The 23,238-nt window shown below is 41.8% G+C and overlaps 1 protein-coding gene across 1 annotated transcript; it reads right to left on the bottom strand.

The window, feature by feature from the left end:
• Positions 1-289: 289 nt before the first annotated feature.
• Positions 290-14,998, bottom strand: OPRK1 (opioid receptor kappa 1; the record flags this gene model as incomplete). Its single annotated transcript, XM_080938678.1, has 3 exons — positions 290-822; positions 4,402-4,754; positions 14,742-14,998. 3 exons carry the CDS (start codon positions 14,996-14,998, stop codon positions 290-292), a joined length of 1,143 nt encoding a protein of 380 aa, XP_080794804.1.
• Between the last annotated feature and the right edge of the window lie 8,240 nt (positions 14,999-23,238).

Genomic DNA, 23,238 nt, shown 5'->3' on the forward strand with positions numbered 1-23,238 from the left:
TAGTGTTGTCTTTGTTTATCAAAGGGCTAAGATTAGATTGGCTTCTTCTTTGTCCTAGGAAAGAGGTGTATTGTTGCTAGGACCTGCTGTGCTCTGTTCTTCAGACTTGCTGCCCCTACTCAGCTAGATCACTAATGTGCCTGCACCTTTGGATTTCATAGCATGACATGTCAAAAGTTCTTGAATACCTCATCCTTCCACTTCAGACTGCAGTGGTAATCTGGGTTAAACCAAGATCATTGAACTCTTCTCTACCTGGAGAGCAATAGGAAGACATTTCCATGACTAGTCATACTGGCTTATTCATCCCACCCACATCCCTCAAGGAAGCAGGATCTTGAACTGTGTTTCTAACTCTGTTGGTGCTCTGGCGCTCCATCCGCATCTTAATAGGGAAGCAGAAGTCCCTAAAACACCGCTTGAAGTTTTCATCAAGAAAGGCATAGAGAACAGGATTCAAGCTGCTGTTGGTATAACCCAAGGCAATGCAGAAGTAATAGCTAGAGAGGGCGGCTGTGCTATGGGAGGTGCTGCCTAGAGCCTCCACCAGAATAAAGATGTGGATGGGAGTCCAACAGATGATGAAGACTGCAACTACGACCAGCACCAGCTTGGTGATCCGGCGGAGATTTCGGTCCTTCTCTCGGGAGCCAGAGAGGAGCCGAACACTCTTCAGGCGCAGGATCATCAGGGTGTAGCAGACAATGATGATGAGGACTGGGATCACAAAGGCAAAGACGAAGACGCAGATCTTCATGAAGAGGTCCCACCAGGAGTATTCATCATCAGGAAACTGCAAGGAGCACTCAATGACATCCACATCTGCCAGAGGTGACCAAAAACAACAAAATGACAAAGAGAATCCTGCTATGGTCAGTACTGTGACTTCAGAGTTATACATTAACCAAATATAGTCAGGTAGTACTGGAAGCAGAAGAACAAATCAGAAATCGATGGTCCACTATAATGAGCATTCAATTTAAAAAATGTATCTACAGAGCTATTTGTTGTCAAACACAGAGCGTTGCATAGAATAAACAAGCAAAGCTGGTTAGCAATATGATTCATCCAGCTATGAAGGTTGGCTTGGTATTTGAGGCTTTCAGAGGAACTAAACTGTTTACTTTTATTGTGGTAACTATTTGTATTTTTTGTGTATTGACAATGTTCCTACACCCACAGTTCCAGCAAGAGTTAATATTTTTAAAAAGTCAACATCTATTTCTAATAAATGACTAATCAATTTTAATCTCTCTACTGAATTTATCAAATACCAACTTGTCTTAAAACATCAACTGTTTATGTGAATCCATAAGAATTGATGATGAAATATGTCCAAATATGACTCTGGTGCTGTGATTTAATAGTAATACTCGGCTCACTGTGATTAACAGCGTCATTGAAATGTGAACAAGAATTTTTAAAAGTAAATGGAGAAAAACCAAGAGAAATCAATAATCATCTACTTCAATCTTTGTGTTACTCTTTATGTGAAAAGATTTAAAGTGCCCTTTAAAAACTATCACCATTTCCATAGAAAACAAAATATTAAACAACTTCAAACAACCTCACTGGATTGTATGTCATAAAACTGAATAGATAGATAGATAGATAGATAGATAGATAGATAGATAGATAGATGATAGATAGAAGAATAGAGAGAGAAACTCTTTAACTGTTGTTGCCTACATACAAATTATATTCTTAAATATATAAATATAACCTGCTCAGTCTGAATAATGTTGTCTATATATTTTCAGGGATAATTATTTGATATTGTATAACCGAGGACTATTCCCTAGGGAAGGCTCTCCGATTCTTGGCATCATTTAGCTCAGTATAGTTCTTTGTCCAGAGTTGTCTACTATAGTGCTGGTGATAGGCAGATTATGAATTATTTAAGTAAATAATGTAGAAACATAATACTCAATATAAAATACCCATAAAGTAAAAATATACTACTGTATATAAGAGTCCTCGGTATTGTATGGGCATCAGTAGGCGCTGGTAAAGGTACTAAAAAGCTTTAGCCTCTAAGGCTCGTGGTGGTGACTAATGATGCTAGCATGCTGAAGTACAATACCAGCCAGCCCTGAACACGTAGAAAGAGGACCTAAAATACCTAGCTATGTAACAATCTTAACAGGAAACATGGTGCAGCAGTACAAAATGAATGCAGTCCACAAAAATCATCTTTCATAATATAAACAAAACCCTTGCTTGAACAAAAGCAAAAGGAAAGGACAGGTACCCTATGAAACGACTTTAATTTTCTCTTTTCCTGCACTAATTAATCCTCACTGACACTGGTGAATATTTTCTTCTATCATCAATGCATTCAATTCCAGCAACCTCCACCTGAAAAAAAGATCTCTCTTCATTTCTTCCTTCAAAAGCTTAACTGAAACCCATTCTTCTAGTGTATCACTCTCTGAAAAACGTTAGCAGTAATACAGTGGTTAAACCTACACATAGAACATGAAATAGAAAACCAGATCTTTTTTGCCCTGGAAAGTCATCTATTGCCTTTTCTGACTCAGCATCTTTTCCTCCTAGTGCGTGTGAAGCTTTGCTCCTAAATGGGACGTGTGATGCTCAGACACCTCACCTTCAAAACGTTTCTTGCAATTTATTTTCTCCTTAATCTAGGTAGCAAAACATATCCCTCTGTATGATTTATCATCTTTGTAACGGCTTGTTTAATAAACTTGGCAAATGTCTTAGTCCATCTGCTGCAGCTGGGCTCGGAACTGACAACACAGTTTAGGAGAAAATAAGCTCTAGAGAATACAACACTAAGAGTGGCCCCTAACATAAGCTATCAACTTTAGGTGACAGTGTGTTAATTCAAGCTGGACTGTGACAAATGGGACACTTTATTGGAAGTTTTGATAACGGAGGCTGTGCAAGTGTGGTAGTAGGCGACAAATTAAAACTCTACGTTTCATTTCAATTTTGCTGTTACCCTCAAATTTCTCTAAAAGAAACTACCTAGAATGAACAAAAATAACCCATGCCTGTATTGTGTAAGATAAGCAATGATTTTTAGCATCGGCCCTTTTACTATGACTCAAAAAACCCTTTATATACATATATGTATATATATATACATATATATGTATGTATGTATATATATACACACAATATATATATATATATATACATATATATATATACATATATCTCCACTTATCTGTTGTACTCACAGGTACTACAAAGCTCTCTTATAAAAGATACACTCGGACCATCTGCAAAAGCATTAGATAGCATGAATATACTTTAAAATCCATTCACCTGCTTCCTTCCAGAGAATCTCTATTAAGATCAAATACATTTTACGTAGCTTCATATTTTGCTAAAAAAATAAAACTCTTGAGACAGTTGTTCTCACCCTGGTTGCAGCTCAGACCAACCTAGATCACACTATAGATTAATTAAACTGAATTCGTCAAGGATACAACCCTGGCAATGGCATATCCTAAAGTACTCAGGCAATTTCATCTTTCATCCCAATGTAATGTAAACTCAGGGTAAGTGTAGTTACCTCGTTTGCCTAAGATAAGAACTATAAATGCCTATGAACCAGATCATGAACCTAAACCAACAAACAAAAGATGTGTGAAGGATAACCTTAAAGCAAGAAGGGAGAAGAACCCACATGTGTCTCTAACAAGTTAGAGAGAAAAAGAAGGTACGCCATGGGGTTGTTATATTTTCAAAACCTTGCCTTTGGTTCCTTACTTCATCCTCACCCTCCCAGATTCTACTTCTCACAGACATAAGAGTAATGACTATGGTGTGATCCAGTTATCAGTTAAAGGCTTTATGTACACACTCGTGTCTTCTTATGACCCATGGAAATACTGTCAAGGTTATTCACACTCACTTTTCACTTGGTTTGCAACAACATTAGTTAAAATATAAATATTTAGGCTACTTGTTTCCAAAGTGAGTTTGTAGGATGGTAACCTCAATTTACTGTATAAAAAGCGTCTGTGAAAATACAGGAAGAAGAGAAATAAAAAGGAAGCCAGAGTATATATTCTCTCCCCCTCTCCCTCTCTCCCTTCCCCTCTCTCCCTCCTTCCCTCCCTTTCTCTTTCTCCCCCTCTCTCTCTTTCTCTCTGAATTTACAGTTCTTCTAAGTTCACCGAGCACTTCAAAAATCAAACACTTCTGGGCATCTATGCTCTGACACTGCTATCAGCCTACTCCATGTTTAGAGCTAGAAAAAAAACTACACATTTGTTTCATTTTCACTCTTTCATGGATTTAGGAATTACATGTTTACTGCTTTGTTTGCTTGTTCTCTAATAGATACGTGCTCCACTCATTTTCACGGTAAACGTTCACCTCATAAAGACTTCTACTTTTATAAATGGTATAAAACATGGCTCTTACCTTCCCTGACTTTGGTGCCTCCAAGGACAATCGCTGATATGCCAACGGATGATGCCAGGAGCCAAATGCAGATGTTGATGATCTTTGCTTTCAAAGGTGTGCGGAAGTCCAAAGCTTTCACGGGGTGGCACACGGCAATGTAGCGGTCCACACTCATCATCGTCAAGGTGAAAATGCTGGTAAACATGTTGTAGTAGTCAATGGAAATGACAATCTTGCACAGCACGTCTCCAAAAGGCCAAGAGTTCATCAAGTAGACAGCACTCTGGAAGGGCATAGTGGTGGTAACCAAAGCATCTGCCAAAGCCAGGTTAAAAATGTAGATGTTGGTTGCAGTCTTCATCTTTGTGTATCTGAAAGATAAGAAGCAATCACACTTCCTGCCATCTCTACAACTTAAACCTAGAGGGTGAATGAGGGTGACAGCCACTTAATGATTAATTTTGCTTTGCATGTACTTAGTTCTTACACTCACTGTGCGTGCAGATTGTAAAAGGGCTTCCTATATGCCAGGGTATTGGGAAAGACAAGTTAAGTCCTCAGGCTTCATTAAGGTTCTATCTTAGTGCTTCAATCAATAAGTTAATTAAAAATGAGAATGAAGACAGCCTAGATCAATAACTAGATGAATATGCAGACAGGCTGGAATTCTGTGGAGTCCTTCATGTCAGAGGTGCTGATTAATTTTAATCCTCCGCAGAGGGATTGATTAAATATTTTTGAACTATTTTTCTTTTGTTTGTATAAAACAAATACCTTCATGGTCATTTTAAGAAATCAATCATTGTAATCATTTAACCTTTTGAAAGTACAAAATGGTATTTGATTTTAAAATATAGCCATCCACAGTAGCCAAAGCAAAATTAGACTCAGTGCATGTCAATATGCTACTAACTTGCTATTACAAGTAGCTTATATAAATAAAACAGAGCAAGATGTGCTATATTCAATATAACAGTACCACAGTACATAAAAATAATACTGTTTTTTTTTATCTATCCCATGTTTGGAAGTTTTTAAAAAGTGCACAATTATCTTACTTTTCAGACAAGGGGACAGACAGTAATAATGTTCAAGATGGTTTAGCAAGATTGTCTAGAAACGGAAATCATTCTCTACACTACAACAGGAAGTTTGGAGTGACAACGTTCTCACTCAAATCTGAATTGACAGACTTGTTCTTTGAAGAAAATGCTTCCTCCAGATTCCATTGGCTAGTAAATACACATTGTGTCTCACCTCTCCGAAGCCAAGAAGAAAAATCTGTGTGTTAATTTCTTTTCTCTGTACCTCAGAATTATAAACCTTACCACAATGAATTCATTCCTGTTTCACTAGACATATACATTTTCTCTTAAAAATTTATCTGTCCGTGACATCAGAGCGATGCAATGTGTTGTCCAGTGTGAAGTTATATCCCTGAGTCCAAACGTCCTGAATCAGTTCCTGATGCGTAAGGATAATAAGCCAGGTACTTAGAAGAGAGGCCAATCTAAGCTTTGGCTTGATACATCTGTCAGGCAGGGAAGTAATCCACCCTCAGCATCCACTGGCTTTGTCCTCCCTATCTGCCTTTCTCGTCCTGTGAGAAATGAGATGTATTATTGGCTAGGTAAGAGGGCACTGCAAGCATTAGTACTAAACCAGCATGTTCTGATTTTCACCTTTACGATCCATTTCTAAAAGTGCCATTTTTTCTGGGAATTGGAGAATCACTCTCTGCCCTTGGACATATTCCATAAATATTGTTAAGTGGCCTATATATATTTTAGAAATTGATTAAAACTCTATAACCAAAGGTTTATAATATCTTTCTAAACACAGAAAACTAAGCAAGCACAATCATGTGATTGTCCTAATGAGAAATTATAGTACAAAATGGAGTACTACTCAGCTATTACAAACAATGACTTCATGAAATTCCTAGGCAAAGGGATGGAACTTGAAGCTATCATCCTGAGTTAGGTAACCCAGTCACAAAAGAACACTCACGGTATGCACTCACTTATAAGCAACTAGCCCCAAAACTCAGAATACCCAAGAAACAATCCACAGAACTTATGAAGCTCAAAGAGAAGGAATGCTTCAGTCCTTCTTAAAAAGGAGAACAAAACATTCATGGGAGAAAATAAAGGGACAAATAGAGAATCAGGGATTGCAGAAAAGATCATCCACAGACAGCCTTAGCTAGGGATACACCCCATATGCAGCTACCAAACCCAAGCACTATTGCTGATGCCAAGTAGTGCTTACTCGCAGGAACCTGATATGAATGCCTCCTCAGAGGTTCTGCCAGGGCCATACTGATACAGAGGAGGATGCTTGCAGCTAACTGTCAGACTGAACAGAAGGACCCCAATTAAAGAGCTAGAGAAAGGACTGAAGAAGCTGAAAGGGTCTACAACCTCGTGGGAAGAACAAAATGATCAACTAACCAAACCACAGCTCCCAGGAACTAAAACACCAACCCATGAGTTCACATGGAGAAACCCTTGGCCCCAGGTACATATGCAGCAGAGGATAACATTCTCTGGCATCAATTGGAGGAAAGGCTTTTGGTCCAGTGAAGGCTTGTTTTCCCAGTGTAGGAGAATGCTAAGGTGCTGAGGTGAGAGAGGGTGGTTGGGAGAGGGAGCACCTTCATGGAGGCAATGGGTTGGGGAGAGGATAGTATTGGGGGAAGGGGATAACATCTAAAATGTAAATGCAGAGCATATCTATTTTTTTTAATGGGAAAAAAAGAAAATATAGGATGCAGTGTATATGAATGCTGACTGTTCTAAAATACAATTTTATATTTAAAAAGTTTAGGTTAGAAACATGCTTTCAACTTCTTCAACTTCCTCTAACAAAATCTCTAATAGATTCCAGAAAGTGATAGCTTTCATATCTACTCTTGTGTTTTGAGTCTCTAAGATTTCTGTGTTTTCATGATCTTTGACTGGCATTCTTTGCTTCATAAAATTAGAGATACCTGGGTCCTGGTCTTTCCTTTTTTTCTATCCATTAAACTTAAATAGGGTGTACAAGTCAGTTTTCCCCCACGATATCAAATACCTGGGGTAGTCAATTTGTATGTATAAAGAATTGTTTCTTCTTCCTTTCTTATAGGCTCCAGACTATGCCTTACTGGCTCTATTGCTTCAGGCCTGTGGTAAGGCTGCACCTCAAAATAGGAGAGCATGTCAGAGCAAGGCCATTCATTTTGCCACCAGTAATGAAGAATAGGAGGAGAGGCATGAGGTACCAAGACTACATTAGGACCCACCTAAAACAATCCAAAGACTTCCAACTAACTTGCATACATTAAAGTTCCGAGGCCACATAGCCAACACATAGGTCTTTAAGACATCCTCAAGGCCCAGAGAATAGCAGCGACTTATTACCACAAGCCTCGGTTTCTTCTGTACAAAATGAAACATGCATCTTTATTGCACAGTATTCCAAAGATAACTTAGAGATATGGAGTGAGATGTATTTCTCCACTCTCCCAATGATTATATCCAATTTATTTCATATTCCCCAACTCTTTCTCCCCTTCATATATGGAAAGAATTTAACACCTCAGAAAGCAAAGTGGAATGTAGCTTTCAGATAATATCCATGGCTATTTTTATCCAATTTAGCTTGAAAATTAAAATGGCAGTAAAGTGAAACTTGGGCCCTGGAATAGACAAACATAAGTTAACTAATACTAAAGCTTCGTGAAATAAGATATAGGTCTAAAGTTATCATAATATGTTAGGGATACCTGGATTTTAGCTTTTTAAAAAATATTTATATCCAATAAGTGAACAGAACTGCATAAGATGTGAATTTATAAAGAAACCAAATCTTGTTATAAGATTTCATAATTAAAGAATTGAGCACTGACAGTAATCACACTGACCACTCACTTCAAAAAGCTTTCTGTCCATTATGTAGATAGTACCTCACTTAGGTCTCTCAATAACTCCACACAGTAGATCATATTTTTTTTTCTATAAATGAGGCAGCTAATGATCATGGAATTCTCTTTAAAAATCTTAAAGAGTTTTAATTACAAATGACAAGAAATTGCAATGCAGTAGATAGATATCAAGCTATGTATTTCACATATGTCATTTCGGCTTCAAAATCTAGTATTTTGACTTCAATTACTTAAGTCTCAAACATGTCCGTCAAGTTGTCTTTAAGATTTATGTCTATTCACTCCTCTAGCTGAAGAAATTTGGGTCTGAGTAAAGCCAATGATCTGTGCAGAATAGTCAGAGATAGACCTTGTTTTGAGGAACAGGGCAGGGTTCCATCATCCAGACAGGGGCTTAGAAACCTGTCATACTGAGAGAAGAGCTCACAATCAGAACAGACAGAGAATAAACCAGAAGTTCAATAGACACTGTCAACAGTCTACCAGGAAGAACGCTGTACTGGACCCCATAAACATATAAGGGGAAACCTCCGCTGCTGGAGATTCTATCAGAGCCCCCAGAAGTTCTGTTTAGTTAACTAGAACTGCTAGCCAGTCTTCCAAGTCATTGTACATCTACTGAGAAAACAACTAAGCACTTTTCTTCTGAGAGTATTTTTTATCATTTTATCCATGAGAGTATTTTTTATCATTTTATCCATGATACTTCACAAAAAAATAGTTGCAAGCATTTCAAATGAAATGGCACCATCTAGATGAGAAGTTTAACTTCTGTGTAGAAGCTGAAGGTGGGCCGGTGGCAGATGGCTGCCTTTTGGTCATATACCTCTCAGGAGCTTATGGTAATGAAGAGTAAAGGAAAAGCTAATCTCCACAGAGTTAAAAACCTGAGTCACAGTACTGTACATTAGACGGCAGGGGACAGACAGACCAGGAAGATAGAATTGAGAATGTGACCCTCAATGGACACTCCTCCAGAGAGCTAGAACTAGTCCCTATGGACTCCTTAATTCGAGCCCATTGTGGGCTCTACCTCTGCAACTGAATGGAACCCCTGGGTACATGAAGAAAGCAGAGTTGCCTTTCTAGATATCAAGAACAACTGTCACAGGGCAGAGTTTCTCCGAGAATGTGATACCCACAGTGCTTGAAACATGCCAGAGGGAATGCTGACTTTTTGGTCAGGTGGGGTCCTGGGACGTTTGATCATCTCTCTGTGCCTGATGTGTAGACAGCGCAGAGATGGAAGAGATAACACTTGCATTGTTGGCCTCCTTTGCTAAGCAGGGCTATCAATCTGTCTGTTCTTGTTATTCTAAGGTCAGTGATGTTTCTTAAATCAGTACTTCATTCAGCCTTCATGACACAAGCACATTAAATCGGAAGAGCTGGTACCTTGTCACTACACACTTTGAGATGCACTGGTATCCGGTATCTTCCACTCCGTTCGCTTTTACTTGCAGTTTTGCTTCCTACTGAGCCCCAAAGCTATTTTCTCTTACCATTCACGCTTATCTCCTCTCTCTTTATCCCTTCATTTTCAACATGCTTTCCCTGAGTTTTGGAAGGCCCACCTGTAAATCTGCAACACACCCAAATCTGATGACTAAAAACACAGTCTAAATGACATTGTAAGAGTAGGGAACACAGCGGTGGAAAGAAGCTTGAAACCAGAGAAATCTTCACAGACGACATAAAAGAGAAAAGCTCATAGGAGCTTGAGCCTGCCAGACGATAGGGATACAGAGATAGCTTTGATACCCAGTATCCCTTACAGGAGGCAGTGCAGATGGGCTTTATGGGGTTTGATAAGAGACTGGGTGGGTGGTTTTGCATCAGAGGAGATCAAGGACCCAACAAGAACAAAAGTATTATAAGCACTTGCTGGTGGTTTACAAAGCAACAGATACAGCATTGGGAACTTCATATGACCTTACAAAGCTCTGATAATGATTAGAGATCTCTCTCTCTCTCTCTCTCTCTCTCTCTCTCTCTCTCTCTCTCTCTCTCTCTCTCTCTCACACACACACACACACACACACACACACACAAACACACACACACACACACACACACACACACACACACACACACACACACAGTCACACAGCAGGGGCCTAGATTACAAGCGCTCAGATGATGCTGCCCTCCACTGTCACCACCAAGACAGCTGCTATCCTTCTTGTTAGTGCAATAACCTCCCATGGTCCTGCTCTAACAAGTCAGAGTACAACGCTGTAAGACACTACCCCTTCTCATTTTTCTGAAAAGGCCGATATTATAAAATAATCTTAGAAGTGCTCTCTGTGTTTCCTAAGAGCTCTTGGCACTCATGCCTATTTGGCAAAGGAATTCAGTGCTGCCTTCTTCCAATGATGCTCAAAAGGCCAGGTATTCCATCAGAAAAAAATAGTGAGACTGCCACATTTTGCAAATAAAAGTTGGAAAGCCTTCTAACCAGTGTGGCCAAGTCTACATTATGAGTGTAGACAATACTCACCACCAGGAGTGACAGAATAATCAGGAAGCCAATACTGCTATAAAGCACAGAAAGCGCCGGATTGCTGCCCTGCAGAGCTGAAGCACTGCCACATACTTATTACTTTGAGGTTTCCATAGGTTCCAGAATTGTCCCTTTATATCTACAGAGGGACCCTCCTCAGATATCCTAATCCATGAATGCTTACTTGGGCCTTTGTATGAGGTGCTATAGAGTTCACACTTAGCCTGTGCATCTTCTGTGAACATTCAGCTTATAATGCCCAGTGTAATAAAGATACAATGTAAACAATGCTCATACTCATCGTTTAGGGCTATTTGGGGGGTGTTGGTGGCGGTTCGTACATAAGTGATGAGTATGGTCAGGAAGACCGTATATGGATCTGAGGGGTGCTAAGGGGAGATCTCAAGTGCACGCCCCACATAGCTGGCATACTCACAGTGAAGTAGCTCTCTGTGTGGTAATGGATTGTGTGTTCATTTGATTAAGTTAAACATTTCACAATGCACACATGTATTAGACAGTGCTAGACTTCTGTCACAGCAACACAGTTTTGAAGGGAGTCAACTTGTGATGAGGAAAAGTTTGTCTCGGTTCCCAGTTTGGGAAGTTTCAGTTCACTGTTGGTCCTCAGGCTGCAATGGGCGAGAGAGAGAGAGAGAGAGAGAGAGAGAGAGAGAGAGAGAGAGAGAGAGAGAGAGACAGAGAGACAGAGAGATAGAGAGACAGAGAGACAGAGACAGACACAGAAAGAGAGATGATATCTCCTTCAAGGACATGCACCCAATGGCTTCACTTCCTTGCATCAAAGCAAACATTTCACCACTTCTGAACAGCCCTTCAGATGGTGACAAAGTCTTCAACACGTGTGTTTTCAAGAGACATTTTATAATGAACTCATAGCACAATGACCTATACACAACTTCAGCACAATTCATTTTCATTTGTCATTAGGCTTCAGTAGTACCTGACGGGGCTGAACAACTCCAGCGGTAACTGTGCAGTGTGGAAGACAGTCCTGAGTCAGCTCAGGTTTGCCAGTTGCCGGATTCTGGCTGGGGCAGGAGACATGGAGGAAAGCTACATGTGAAGGGGAGGGATGTGGAGCATCTATGCCTTTTATTCGTTTTTCCCCGTGAACTCAATTCTTATTTTAGAAAATTCTCTCTTAAAGATGTTAAATTAAAAAAAAGAAAAATCATCAGGAATGACGATTTCCCTGAAATGACGTCTCAGCTGGATGATTTGAAAATGTAATGAGTTTGTCTCATTAAATTCTCCAGATACCTTCAGTTCATATAAATGAAATTAATTTGCTAAACATTCTTCTGGATTACTGGGTAGTGAAATCATGGTTGCTTACTAAAAGGCAGTAGTTTCCTCATTTCTAAAAAAGCAAAGGAAGTGCTGTTTTTGCTTCTGGGCTGTCTCTCACGCTCTGTCAGTCTGCAGTGTTCTGGGCATCCCGATTCGCATTGGAGCCAGGATTTTTTCAGGGCTGTGGCCTATGCAGAGATCCAGTACCATAGAGGATGGAACAGGAACACAAGTTTTGCCCTTCTGTTGCCACACAGGTAGCCAAGTTCAGCAAAAGCCCAAGGCTATTCCTGCAGGACTGTGTCCAAAAAAAGATGAGGAATGCTCGAGAAACAACTTCACTGGAGTAATTAAAACCCTGGGACACTTCATTCCTTCCTCTTGATATTGCCATGTGGCAGTGAGTTCTCAGAACAAATTCCAATACATTTAGCAGGGCATCACCATCTGGGTACCGAAAGGCATACATATATGTAAACTTATTTCTCTGACTTTACATGGAAATCTGAAGAATGGTCATGTGAATCATGACTCAGTTTGGATAATGAGTGTTATACAGATGAACAAACAATAACCCACAGGTGTTTTTAATCCCATTTCTAAAAATCCTTTCTTCAGTGAGATGTGGTAGCACAAGTCTATAATTCCACTACATGGTACAGGCTGAAGTAAGAGGGTTGTGAGTTTGAGGCCAGCTTGGGGAGTTTAGTGAGACCGTCTCAAAAACAATGACCACCATCATCTATGTTTTGAATGTTTTTTTCCTTCTCTAAAATATAAGCTGGCACAACCTGTAGATAGAAGGCAAGGAGCAAGTAATCGTTATAGTCAAAGGTCTTGATACAATTCTAAAACTGTATTAATTGTCCCGCTGAAACCCAATCATCTTAGAATAGCAGCAGTCTTGCAGGCACAGAATCTTAGATTTGTGGCTGAGCGCAGAAGCTGTAGGGGTCACATGACTGCCTACATCCAGAAGTCAAGCTGGGGTGAAGGAGATAGTGACACTTGGGTTATTTTGAAATGGCAATGAGGAGGAATTCTTCCCTCCCAAAAAGAAACAAACTCCTGAAGCTAACTCCGAGATAGATGCCAGGAAAGTAGAGACAAGGGAGCAGGGGAACAGTTGAGTGGGCTTGGCCTGTGATCTGTTCCAGTATCAAAAGCACATTTTCATTTTTCTTTTCTATGGTGCTGTAGCAGTACCGGTGCTCAGTAAGTGTTCAAGCGCTGAGGCATTTAGTCTTATAAAATAAAAATTAATTTTTTTATTTATAAAATTTTTTATTTATAAATTTATATTATTTATTATTTCTGGCTCTGTGATTTTTTAGTTTTCATTTTGAAATTTATTTTGCTTTCACTATGTTGTCCAAACAGGCCTTGGGCTCACATTCCTCCTGTTTCCATCTCCTAGATTACAAGCCTAGTATGTGAGCACCCAGCTGGATGAAGGGCTATGCACCTCCCTCCTCTCCTCAATCTTTATATCCCTACCACTTTTAGTTCATGTCCTGACATGGCTGTGCAGACTCCACACTTCATTGAGACATTCTCAAACATGTACAAAATACCCGGAGAGAGAAAGATAGGCTCTTAACTTCCGAGATTGCTTTGGCTATTCTTGAGTAAAAGAAAACGTTAAGGTCTGTTCCAAGACAGGATGCAGAAAGGCGAGGCTACATTGTTTCATTCGAAGTCCAGCATAAAGTTGCTGGAGCGAGCGGTGAGGAGTGGTATGGGATGACTGTGTGCACCCCAGCCTTCCTTATGCTCTTCTGCGATGGTTTACAGTACGTAAAAGGACATCAAATGGATACCTATGAGACGTTCAACGACAAGGACAGGACAGGATGTCTAGTGCAGAGAGTATGGGGAGGGGATGCGTGCACCGCTATTGCAGAATCTCCAGTTGAGCCATCTCATGCCTTCCCGCACTTACCCAACTCTGAGACAGCCACACAGGCTAGCTCGAGTGCTTCTCTAGCATACTCGCTGGGCACTAGCTAGTGGATATTCACAACACTAAATAGCATATTGGTTTCATTTTATAAGCTACAACACCAGTCTGATGAGTTACCACAAAAAAGAAAAAAGAAAAAGAAAAGAAAAAAAAAGAAAATCTGAATTATCTCCCATGCATTCGGTGGGCCCAGAATTTATTTTAAACATATTTAGACAGGGCAATAAAGTTCAGTCTAGAGCAAGCAAAGGCTCACAGAAAATTTCTAATTTCTTTACTAGGAGATGACCTTGTGATCAGAATCCTGGCATTTTCTTGAGGTGCTCTCTTGGCAGAGGTTTGGAGCTTCCCTTTTGACAAGGGCAGGTAGCTCTTAAATCCTAAAGGTACCTGGATTAGTCCCCGTGTGAAACCCACAATTCCTGCCAAAACACTCTCTCGGGAAAGTCTTTTAAGATGTCACCTTGGAGAATATCTCTCTCCTGCACAGAAAAGACCCAGCACTTGCTCTCTCTCTCTCTCTCTCTCTCTCTCTCTCTCTCTCTCTCTCTCTCTCTCTCTCTCTCTCTCACACACACACACACACACACACACACATTGCCTATCCCCAACCCACCACCAGGTCCACCACCACTGTCCCCGGAACTCACCGGATGATGACAAACATGACCAGGGAATTGCCCACTAAGCCCACTACAAACACCACAGAGTAGACAGCGGTGATGATCACAGGGATGACCGGAGAGATGTGTGCGGGCTCCGGCTGCTGGTCCTCGGAGCCCACACTGCCATTGCTGTCCGATTCAGCCCAGTTGGGGAACCAAGCGCTGCTGTTGGGGAGTAGGCAAGCACTGGGAGCGCAGGTAGGGCCTGGCTCTCCACGGAAGATCTGGATGGGGGACTCCATGGTGAGTGCTGCAGCTGGAATAAGAGGAGAGAGCGGTGGCTCTTGTAAGGCTGCAGGAGCAGAGGACACATTGGACCCAGAGAGACAAACTTTGCCTGTGCAGGCAGGGCTGGAGGCAGAGGAGCCCACAACCCCCTGACTCAGTCTGGCAGCGCATCCCAAGGAAGGGGCAGACAGGACTGTTGTTGAAATCCCCCTTCCCTCCCCGTACCCCTACCTCCACCGCTGCTATTAAACTGAGCTTATTTACACCTTTTTGGAGCCCTGAGGTTGCTTCACTCCAGTGGCTGCCCCGACCCTGCCTTTCTGTGCGTGCGACCACAAGAAGCACGCGCCACCCCAGTTGCACTAAGCACAGCAATTGCCCTACTGTGCCTCCCTAGAAAGCTCCAAGCTCACCTCCAGATCGCGGATTGGCGACCTCCCTTCTCAAGTCACCGTCAGCTTTCCAATTCACCACTTCAGCTCCTGGGTAGCTGCTCAACCTCAATGGGTCCACGTCCCTGATGCTCGATTTGTGCCTTCCAAGACTGGAAGAAGCTCTGCCCGTTGGGACTCAGCCAAGACGCACAGGGGACAGGCAGGCTGAGAGCTGCAGGGCTAGGGCTGGTTGCCCCCGCCCTGCTCCCTATCCCCGCCAGTCCCCGCCCATCTCCTCCTTTCTCCGCCCCGCCCCCTCAGAGCTGACCCTGGACCCTTTGCTGTTCCGCCAAGGCTCACTAACTCCAACTGCCCAAGCTGCTTCTCTCCCAGCCACATCCAGGCAGGCGTCCGATGCTCAGCTACAGTCCAGTAAAAAGAGCGCCCTGTTCAGAAACAAGGAAGCATGGGATCATTCAGTGTGTTTGGAATTCCGTATCTTCAGAGTTTTCAGGACCAGTCTCTTTAAGCAAAGAAGCGAGACGTTGGTAGTATTGAATTTTATTTATTGAAGCATACAAATAAATTATGGCAAAAGAATCTTGTCGGAATCAAACAGGTCCTAGAGAACTGGTGGTTTAAGATCTATTAATAGAAACTTTCTGTGTATCTTGTCGCCCTTTCTGCTCTGACTAGAAATGGCAGGCTGCAAGAAAACTTACAGGAGCTAATATTATTGCTGCTATCCCTGCACCTACGCTCCTTTCCTGGGCTCTGCTGCTGCAGGAGAGTAACTGTTTCTTATGTTAATCCTCAGCCATGAAGTTCTTGCCTCCTCTACCAAATGCAGAGAATCTAAACCTTTGTGGAGAGCCTCAGTCTCCACTATGTACAACCCCCCCCCCACAGTCAAGCGTCCCTGTCAGAATCTGTTGCGTAAAAGTGGTCCTAAGAGAAAGGATGCTCTTGGGGATCCAGGGCTGGGACCCTAAAAGTTATTCCGGAAGAAAAGGAAGTGCTGCAGAACTGAAGCCACCCAAGGGTGAGACACTAGAATCTTCCCAGGGGTTCCAATGATTTGTTTCCCATAATGTACATTGTTCCCGCAGGTGAGCATTTCAGTGGCAGACTCAAGTCTATCCATGAGATGATGATAAAAGGGGGCACTTCTTGAATTTTCATCGCATACTTTCTGAAAGAGAGTGGGACTTCCGTCTGCGCATGTTACAGATGAACAGTTGTCTTTCCTCTACTGTGCATCAGCCAAGATGAACGTTCTCCTCGGCCAAACAGGGTTTTCGACTCCAAGCTTTGAGGATCATTATCAAGTCTTGCAAACTTTCCTTGGAAAAAGTACGGTTTGGTTTTTGTTAGTGTGACACAAACCTAGATGTATCTTGGGAGAAAGAATCTCGACCCAGGAAGGTGCCTCCTCGTTAATGGCCTGTAGGGACCCAGAAGAAACAACATGCTATGTATTCAGTTATTATTGGACATTAGCTGTAAAGAATAATCACGCTGAAATCCACACATCCAAGGAGGCCAAATAACAAGGGGGGGGGCGCTTAAGGAGCAATGAATGGATCTCTCTGAGAAGAGAAAATAAAATAGAATTTGAGGGTGGACTGGGCTAAGGTAGAACGGGAAGAGAAGGGATTGGGTGTAGTGGGGAGAGGCGTGGAGGAAGAAAGTTTTGGAAAGAGGATCGGATTTGGTAGGCATTTTGGGGGCAATGTATAAACTTTCTGCAATGGAAACTCCCTGAAATCTATTAGGACGGCTCTAGTGGGGACTACTAGGAATGATGGATACAAAGCATGAACCAGCCATCTTCTGTAACCAGGCAAGATTTCCATCAGAGGGACTGAGCACCAACTCAGCCAAAAAAACATACAAGATGGGCTGTGGTGAAGGTCACACAGAAATTGTGGGAGTTGTCAACAGATGACTAGTCCATCTTGAGAACCATGCCACAGGAGGGAGTCCACACCTGACACTGCCTGGAGGGCCAGGAACCAGAGGCTGGAGAGGCCAGAGACCCAGGGTAGAACAAAATATAATTGACAGGAAAAAGAAAAAGCCAATGAAATGACTCCTAATGATATTCTGCTACACTGGTAGAAAGGAACGTAACATAGTCACCATCAGATAGGCTTCATCTAGCAACTGATAGCAGCAGGTGCAGATCGCCACAGCCAAATGTTAGGTGGGGAACCTGTGGGAAGGGGAGGAAAGATAGTAGGAGCCAGTGGGGTCAAGGACACCATAAGAACAAGGCCCACTGAGTTAACTAACCAGGGCTCATAGGAGCTCACAGAGCCTGAAGCAATAATCAGGGAGCCTGTATGGGTCTTAACTAGAACTTCTGCACATATGTTCTGGTTGTGTGCTGGATGTTTTAAGGGACTCCTAACAGTGGAGTAGGCCTGCCTTTGACCCTTTTGTCTGCTTGAGGGAGCTTTTTCTCCTACTGGGTTTTTTTATTTAGCCTTGACATTAGATGATGTGCCTGGTATTATGGTTACTTTGTATGCCATGTTTGGTTGATATCCCTGGAGGTCTACCCTTTTCTGAAGAGAAACAGGAAGAGTGGATCGGGAGGAGGAGGGAGGTGGTAGGAAGATACCTGGACGAATAGAGAGAGAAGAAACTTCAGTTGGGATGTAATGAATGAGGGAGAAAAATGGCCTGTGGACAAGTCTATGGGACAATTTTCTATTTAATGGTTGGTATGGTCTAGTAGACTGGGGGTCATGTCTGGATAGGAAGCCCTAGGGTACATAGGAACACAAGCTGAGCAAACCACGAGGAACAATCCAATAAGAGCACTCTTCCATGGCCTCTGCTTCAGTTCCTGCCTTCAGGCTCCTGCCTTGAGTTCCTGCTCTGACTTCCTTCAGGGATGGAGTATTACCTGAGAGATGTAATATAATAAAGCCTTTCCTTTTTAGCTGTTTCTGTTTGTGAAGTTCATCACAGCAGCAGAAACCTCACTGACACGGTGTTTCTGCAAACACTGGCCTCCGAGGAAACACAGTGAACCTAAGGCATCTCTGACCACTGGGAATGCGGCAGAATCTTTCTTCCATGTCTTGGGGATCACTTCCTATCAAAGGTGTGACATGTTGCCAGCAAAGCAGTTCACCAAAGTATGTTTTATTGGAAATGGCAAAAAAAACCCTCAGCAATATTGAAATTGAGAAGTTAAAGATAATTTTCTGAGGAAAATACTGGGCAGGATAGAATTACCCATCTCTCATATCTAGTTACTATTTACTTATCTGCCATGTTGTGCATTAAATGCATAGCTTCCTTTTTGCTACACACCTTTGAAGAATATCTGTCTTACCTCATTTTTTTTTTTTTTTTTGCCTGTTTTCTTTACTTAAATGAAGATCGTTCACACAACTGTTAATGCAGAATTGGGGTTCAAACACAATGTAACCATGAGCTTTGCTATGTGCTTGTTGAAGAGACTTATCCATTCAAGAAGATAAATCCAAAGCCCTCTTCCCACAAGCCCAAATTAAAGAGAGAATTATTTGACGAAAACAGAAAAAAAGGAAGACACTTTTTTGACAAGATATACATGAAGTTTTAAAGACGACTGTTTTTAGACATTCATGTAATTTGAATAATTCAAAGCTTACACACACACACACACACACACACACACGCACACACACACATGCACACACACATGCACACACATACATACATGATTCCTCAGAAACTCTGGGGAGATTGGTTACAGAATCACACAGATAGCAAGCTCCGTAGATTGTCAAGTTATGCACATAGATGTTGTAGTGTTTGCATGTAGCCAGTGCACAGTGCCCTTTTACCTCAAGCCATCTCTAGGTTCATCAAAAGACTTCATACAAGCAAGTGCTATATAGTTGTATTGTGTTATTTGGAATTGTTGAAAAATGTCTGTATGCATTCAGTAGAAAAAAAGTAATTAAAGGGCAGTTCTTTGAATCTCTGACTGGTCAGGTCTGTGACTGTAAAACTCATCAATGGAGAAGACAGGATCTAAAGAGTGAGGTGGAAGGGACATCCCTGGCATATACTCTTAATATCTCAGGAGGCAAATGTAAAATGTTATGCCAAACCCCATCACTAATAAGACACCTTTCCAAGTTGAGATAGTCATTGGAATTTACAAGAACAGGAAAGATGACAAAAGTGATTTATTTCCAAACTGTATTTCTTATCCTCACTTAAATTAATACCCCAAATAATGTGAACTCCAGAAAGAGAGGACAATGAGTTGCCTTAGGTGTCTCCCACGGCCAGGAGACCTGCGGGCTCTGAATGAGGTTAAGTTTGGCTGTTTCTGTGGATTAGAGATCTCAGGAGCATGAGATATTTTTTTATCATAATATTATGTAAACCATAAAGAAAGTAATCACCTCTTTGATGAGAACCACCACACACTGCATGAAGCACGTGTGATTAAGCTCCTAAGACTCAGGCTGGAGGGGCAGTTCAGCAGTTAAAAGCACTGGGTGCTCTGCGAGAGCACATGTTCTCAGTATCTCATAGTGCCTCACAGTCGTCTGGATCTCCAGTTCCCGGGAAATCTTCTGTGAGTACCAGGCACACTTGGCTCACAGACATACATCCAGAAAAAGCACCTATACACACAAAATATTAAAATAAGTAAGTTAATAATTCACTAATATTTTGCCTTTACTTGCTGCTGTGCTCGTTGCAAATGTCATGGAGAACTATAATGAAACACCTTTTTACAAAGAAAAATGTTAGCACTATGTAGTGCCTTAGGTGACAGGCAGCTTTGACATTCCTGCCAGGAAGACCAGAGAACCCCTAGCAACTGTGCACAATTTGATTTTTTTTCCTAACTCTTAAGACACAGAAACTGGTCATGGGTGCAGATAGGAAGGGCCAGCGTTAAATCCCAGCTCCATCTCCTACAGCCCACTACACTACGCCAGGGTGCAAGCAGGACCAGCTTTCCCCACTCAGAACATGCTACTGAGTGTCCCCAAGTTACAGAAGTAAGGGCAGACCCTGAGAATGTGACAGGAAGTTCGACAAAATCAATCCCTCTACACTATAATGTACATTCAGGCATGAGAGGCCAAATCTAAATTATACAGTTTAGGGATAATTAATAGCAATTATGTCAAATTTAGGTACAGGTGGAATAAAGAACAAAATAGGGCAACTGAATGCAGCCTTTGTCTAAAATGTATAAAATGGCTTCTTGTTGAGTGATACCTTGGCAGCTACATCTTTCAGTAAAATATCATCATTGATGTGCAAATCCCTTGCGCATTAATCTGAGATGCTACACAACCACTGTTCATATATGTAGAGCAACCACTGTTCATGTATGTAGAGCAACTACTGTTTATGTATGTAGAGAAGACGGGAGATTGGATGTCAAGGAATCATAGGCAGTAAGAGGATTAAGGGGCATCCTTCGGGGAAGAAGTCCCACTGAAGTTGTCGTTTGATGGAAAGAGGGAAATGGGCCATAATAGGCAGAGAACAATCCACGTGAATGGGGACTGTTGGGATGGAGAGGGACAAGTTTTTGGTGCTGTGGCAGATCTGAGTATAATGGTAAAACCAAACCAAACCAAACTAAATGAAAAAAAGACCCCTAAGGTTAAATGGTATATCTTATAGCTGGCCAGCTATTTTGGCCTTTAGTCTAAGGGAAACAAAGAAAAGCTGAAGATGTTCAGACAAGAAAGGGAATGGTCCAACTTGTATCATTTATTCTCTCTCTCTCTCTCTCTCTCTCTCTCTCTCTCTCTCTGTGTGTGTGTGTGTGTGTGTGTGTGTGTGTGTGTGCCTGTTTCTGTCTCTCCCTCTCTCTCTCTCTCTCTCTCTCTCTCCTTTCCCCCTCCTCTCTCTGTCTCTCTATCTCTGTCTCTGTCTCTCTCTGTCTCCCTCTCCCCCCCCCGTGTGTGTGTGTGTGTGTGTGTGTGTGTGTGTGTGTGTGTGTGTGAATGTAGATAATGTCTTCTGATGTATGTGGAGGCCACATAGGGATACCAAGCGTCCTTAATCAATTACCACCCCTAATAAAATTGGAGCTCACTAATTCTAACAGCTCTTGAGAAAATCTCCCAAGGATTCTTCTTTGTCTACTTCCCTAGCACTGAAAGTTCAGAAACACAATACTTTTGCAATCTGCCTTTCACGTGGGGTCTTGATACTTGAACTCGGGTTCCCATGCTTGTTCAAACTTTGCCAGTGGACCCCTCTCCTTAGCTCCAGGTATGGATTGAAACACTGCTTTCTTCACTTTGAAGGGAATGAGTGAGGTATCCTAGGCTGAACCCCCATGTTCATCTCCATGTTAAGGTGGTTAAAAAACGCTCCCATCCTTTTAGACTTAAACATAAAACCTTTTTACATTAAGTCTCTTCAGGGAATCAAATACATTCATGTGAAACCCAAAGCCACTCACATATCAGACAATAGTGTTAGGAGTGGAAGAAACTCTTGCAATACAAGTCCAGAATGGTTTATTAGGCGTGTATTAGTTGGTTTTTCTTAACTTCATATAAGCTATGGGAAGAAGAACCTAAATGAAAAATTCCTTCATTAGATTCCCTGTAGGCAAGTCTGTAAAACAGTTTTTCATTAATGACTGATATAAGAGGACCCAGTTTCCTATGGGTGCTGCCCTGGACAACTGATCTTGGGTGGTATAAGAAAGAAGTTTGAACAAGTCACAGGGGGCAAGGCAGTAGGCACCAGCCCTCCAGAATCTCTACTTCAGTTCCTAAATCTAGGCCCCTGCCCTGTTTTGGTTCCTGCCTTAGCTCCCCTAGGTGATAAACTGTGACTTGGCATGTCAAATAAATCTTTTCCTCTCCATATTACTTTTTGTCATGGTCTTTATCACATCGAGCAAAAGCAAACTAGAACAGGACATATGGGCAGAATTAGTTCAAATGCTAGCAGGATTTCCCATGCCGTGTAGCATGTAGCAAAGGTAAGGATTGAAATGGGGGAGAGAATTTACCAAGAGGAAAGACCACAGCGGCACATGGTAAAGGTGTGAAAGCCTGAAGAAGTATGAAGTTTGCTGTCATTGTGAGTGAGCACAGCAGCACCAGGACAGCACAGGCCAGATCGATGGCAGTACAGTATACTCCCTGGGCAGAGGAAGATGGCAAAGCTGGACTAATGGCCTATGAGAAAGATGGCTCCTTATTAAGGCAATGCAATTGCTAAGAAGATGAAGAGAAGATGGTAATTTTGAGAGCCATTTAGGGAATTAAACGGACAGAAGCTGTAGTGTGAACGAATTTGGACGTTGGCAAAGATGAAGAGCCTAGAATTACATTAGGATGATGCTTGGGTAACCAAAAGGAAAATCTGAGGGAAAAGCAGAGGGCTTTGGTTAGAGCATACTGAACGCTGGACAGCTGTGACTGAGGTACTAGTGAGGTACTTTATTGTGTACACGATGGGGGGGTTGTGTGCAGTCAACACAGGGGGTGTTTGAATCCAGGACTGTGAACAAGAGCATCGGAGGCAGGAATAGCCTAAAGTGGAACCGATAATTCTGAAGATGCTGCATTGAGAGTATCTAGGAAGACTGATAAAGAACGGAAGTGAATGAAGGGGAGACAAATCCAGAGAAGAGAGACTTCAGGGAAGATAAACTAGTCAACAGGAAAGAAAAGTTAAATAACATATTTAATGAGAAGGAAGTTAGTGGGTTCCCAGCATTATATACAATTTGTATTAGGGGTTGAATCTGACCATTGCAGCAGAAATAAACATATAATAAAACATAATGAAATATTGAAAGTTGACTTTTAAGTTATCAGTTGAAGGAGCCCCTGGGGCGAGATGAGTCAAGGTGCAAGCTAAAGTCCCTCTTC

Source organism: Micromys minutus (assembly GCF_963924665.1).
Source record: "Micromys minutus genome assembly, chromosome: 26".
In the NCBI taxonomy this organism is placed as follows: Eukaryota; Metazoa; Chordata; class Mammalia; order Rodentia; family Muridae; genus Micromys; species Micromys minutus.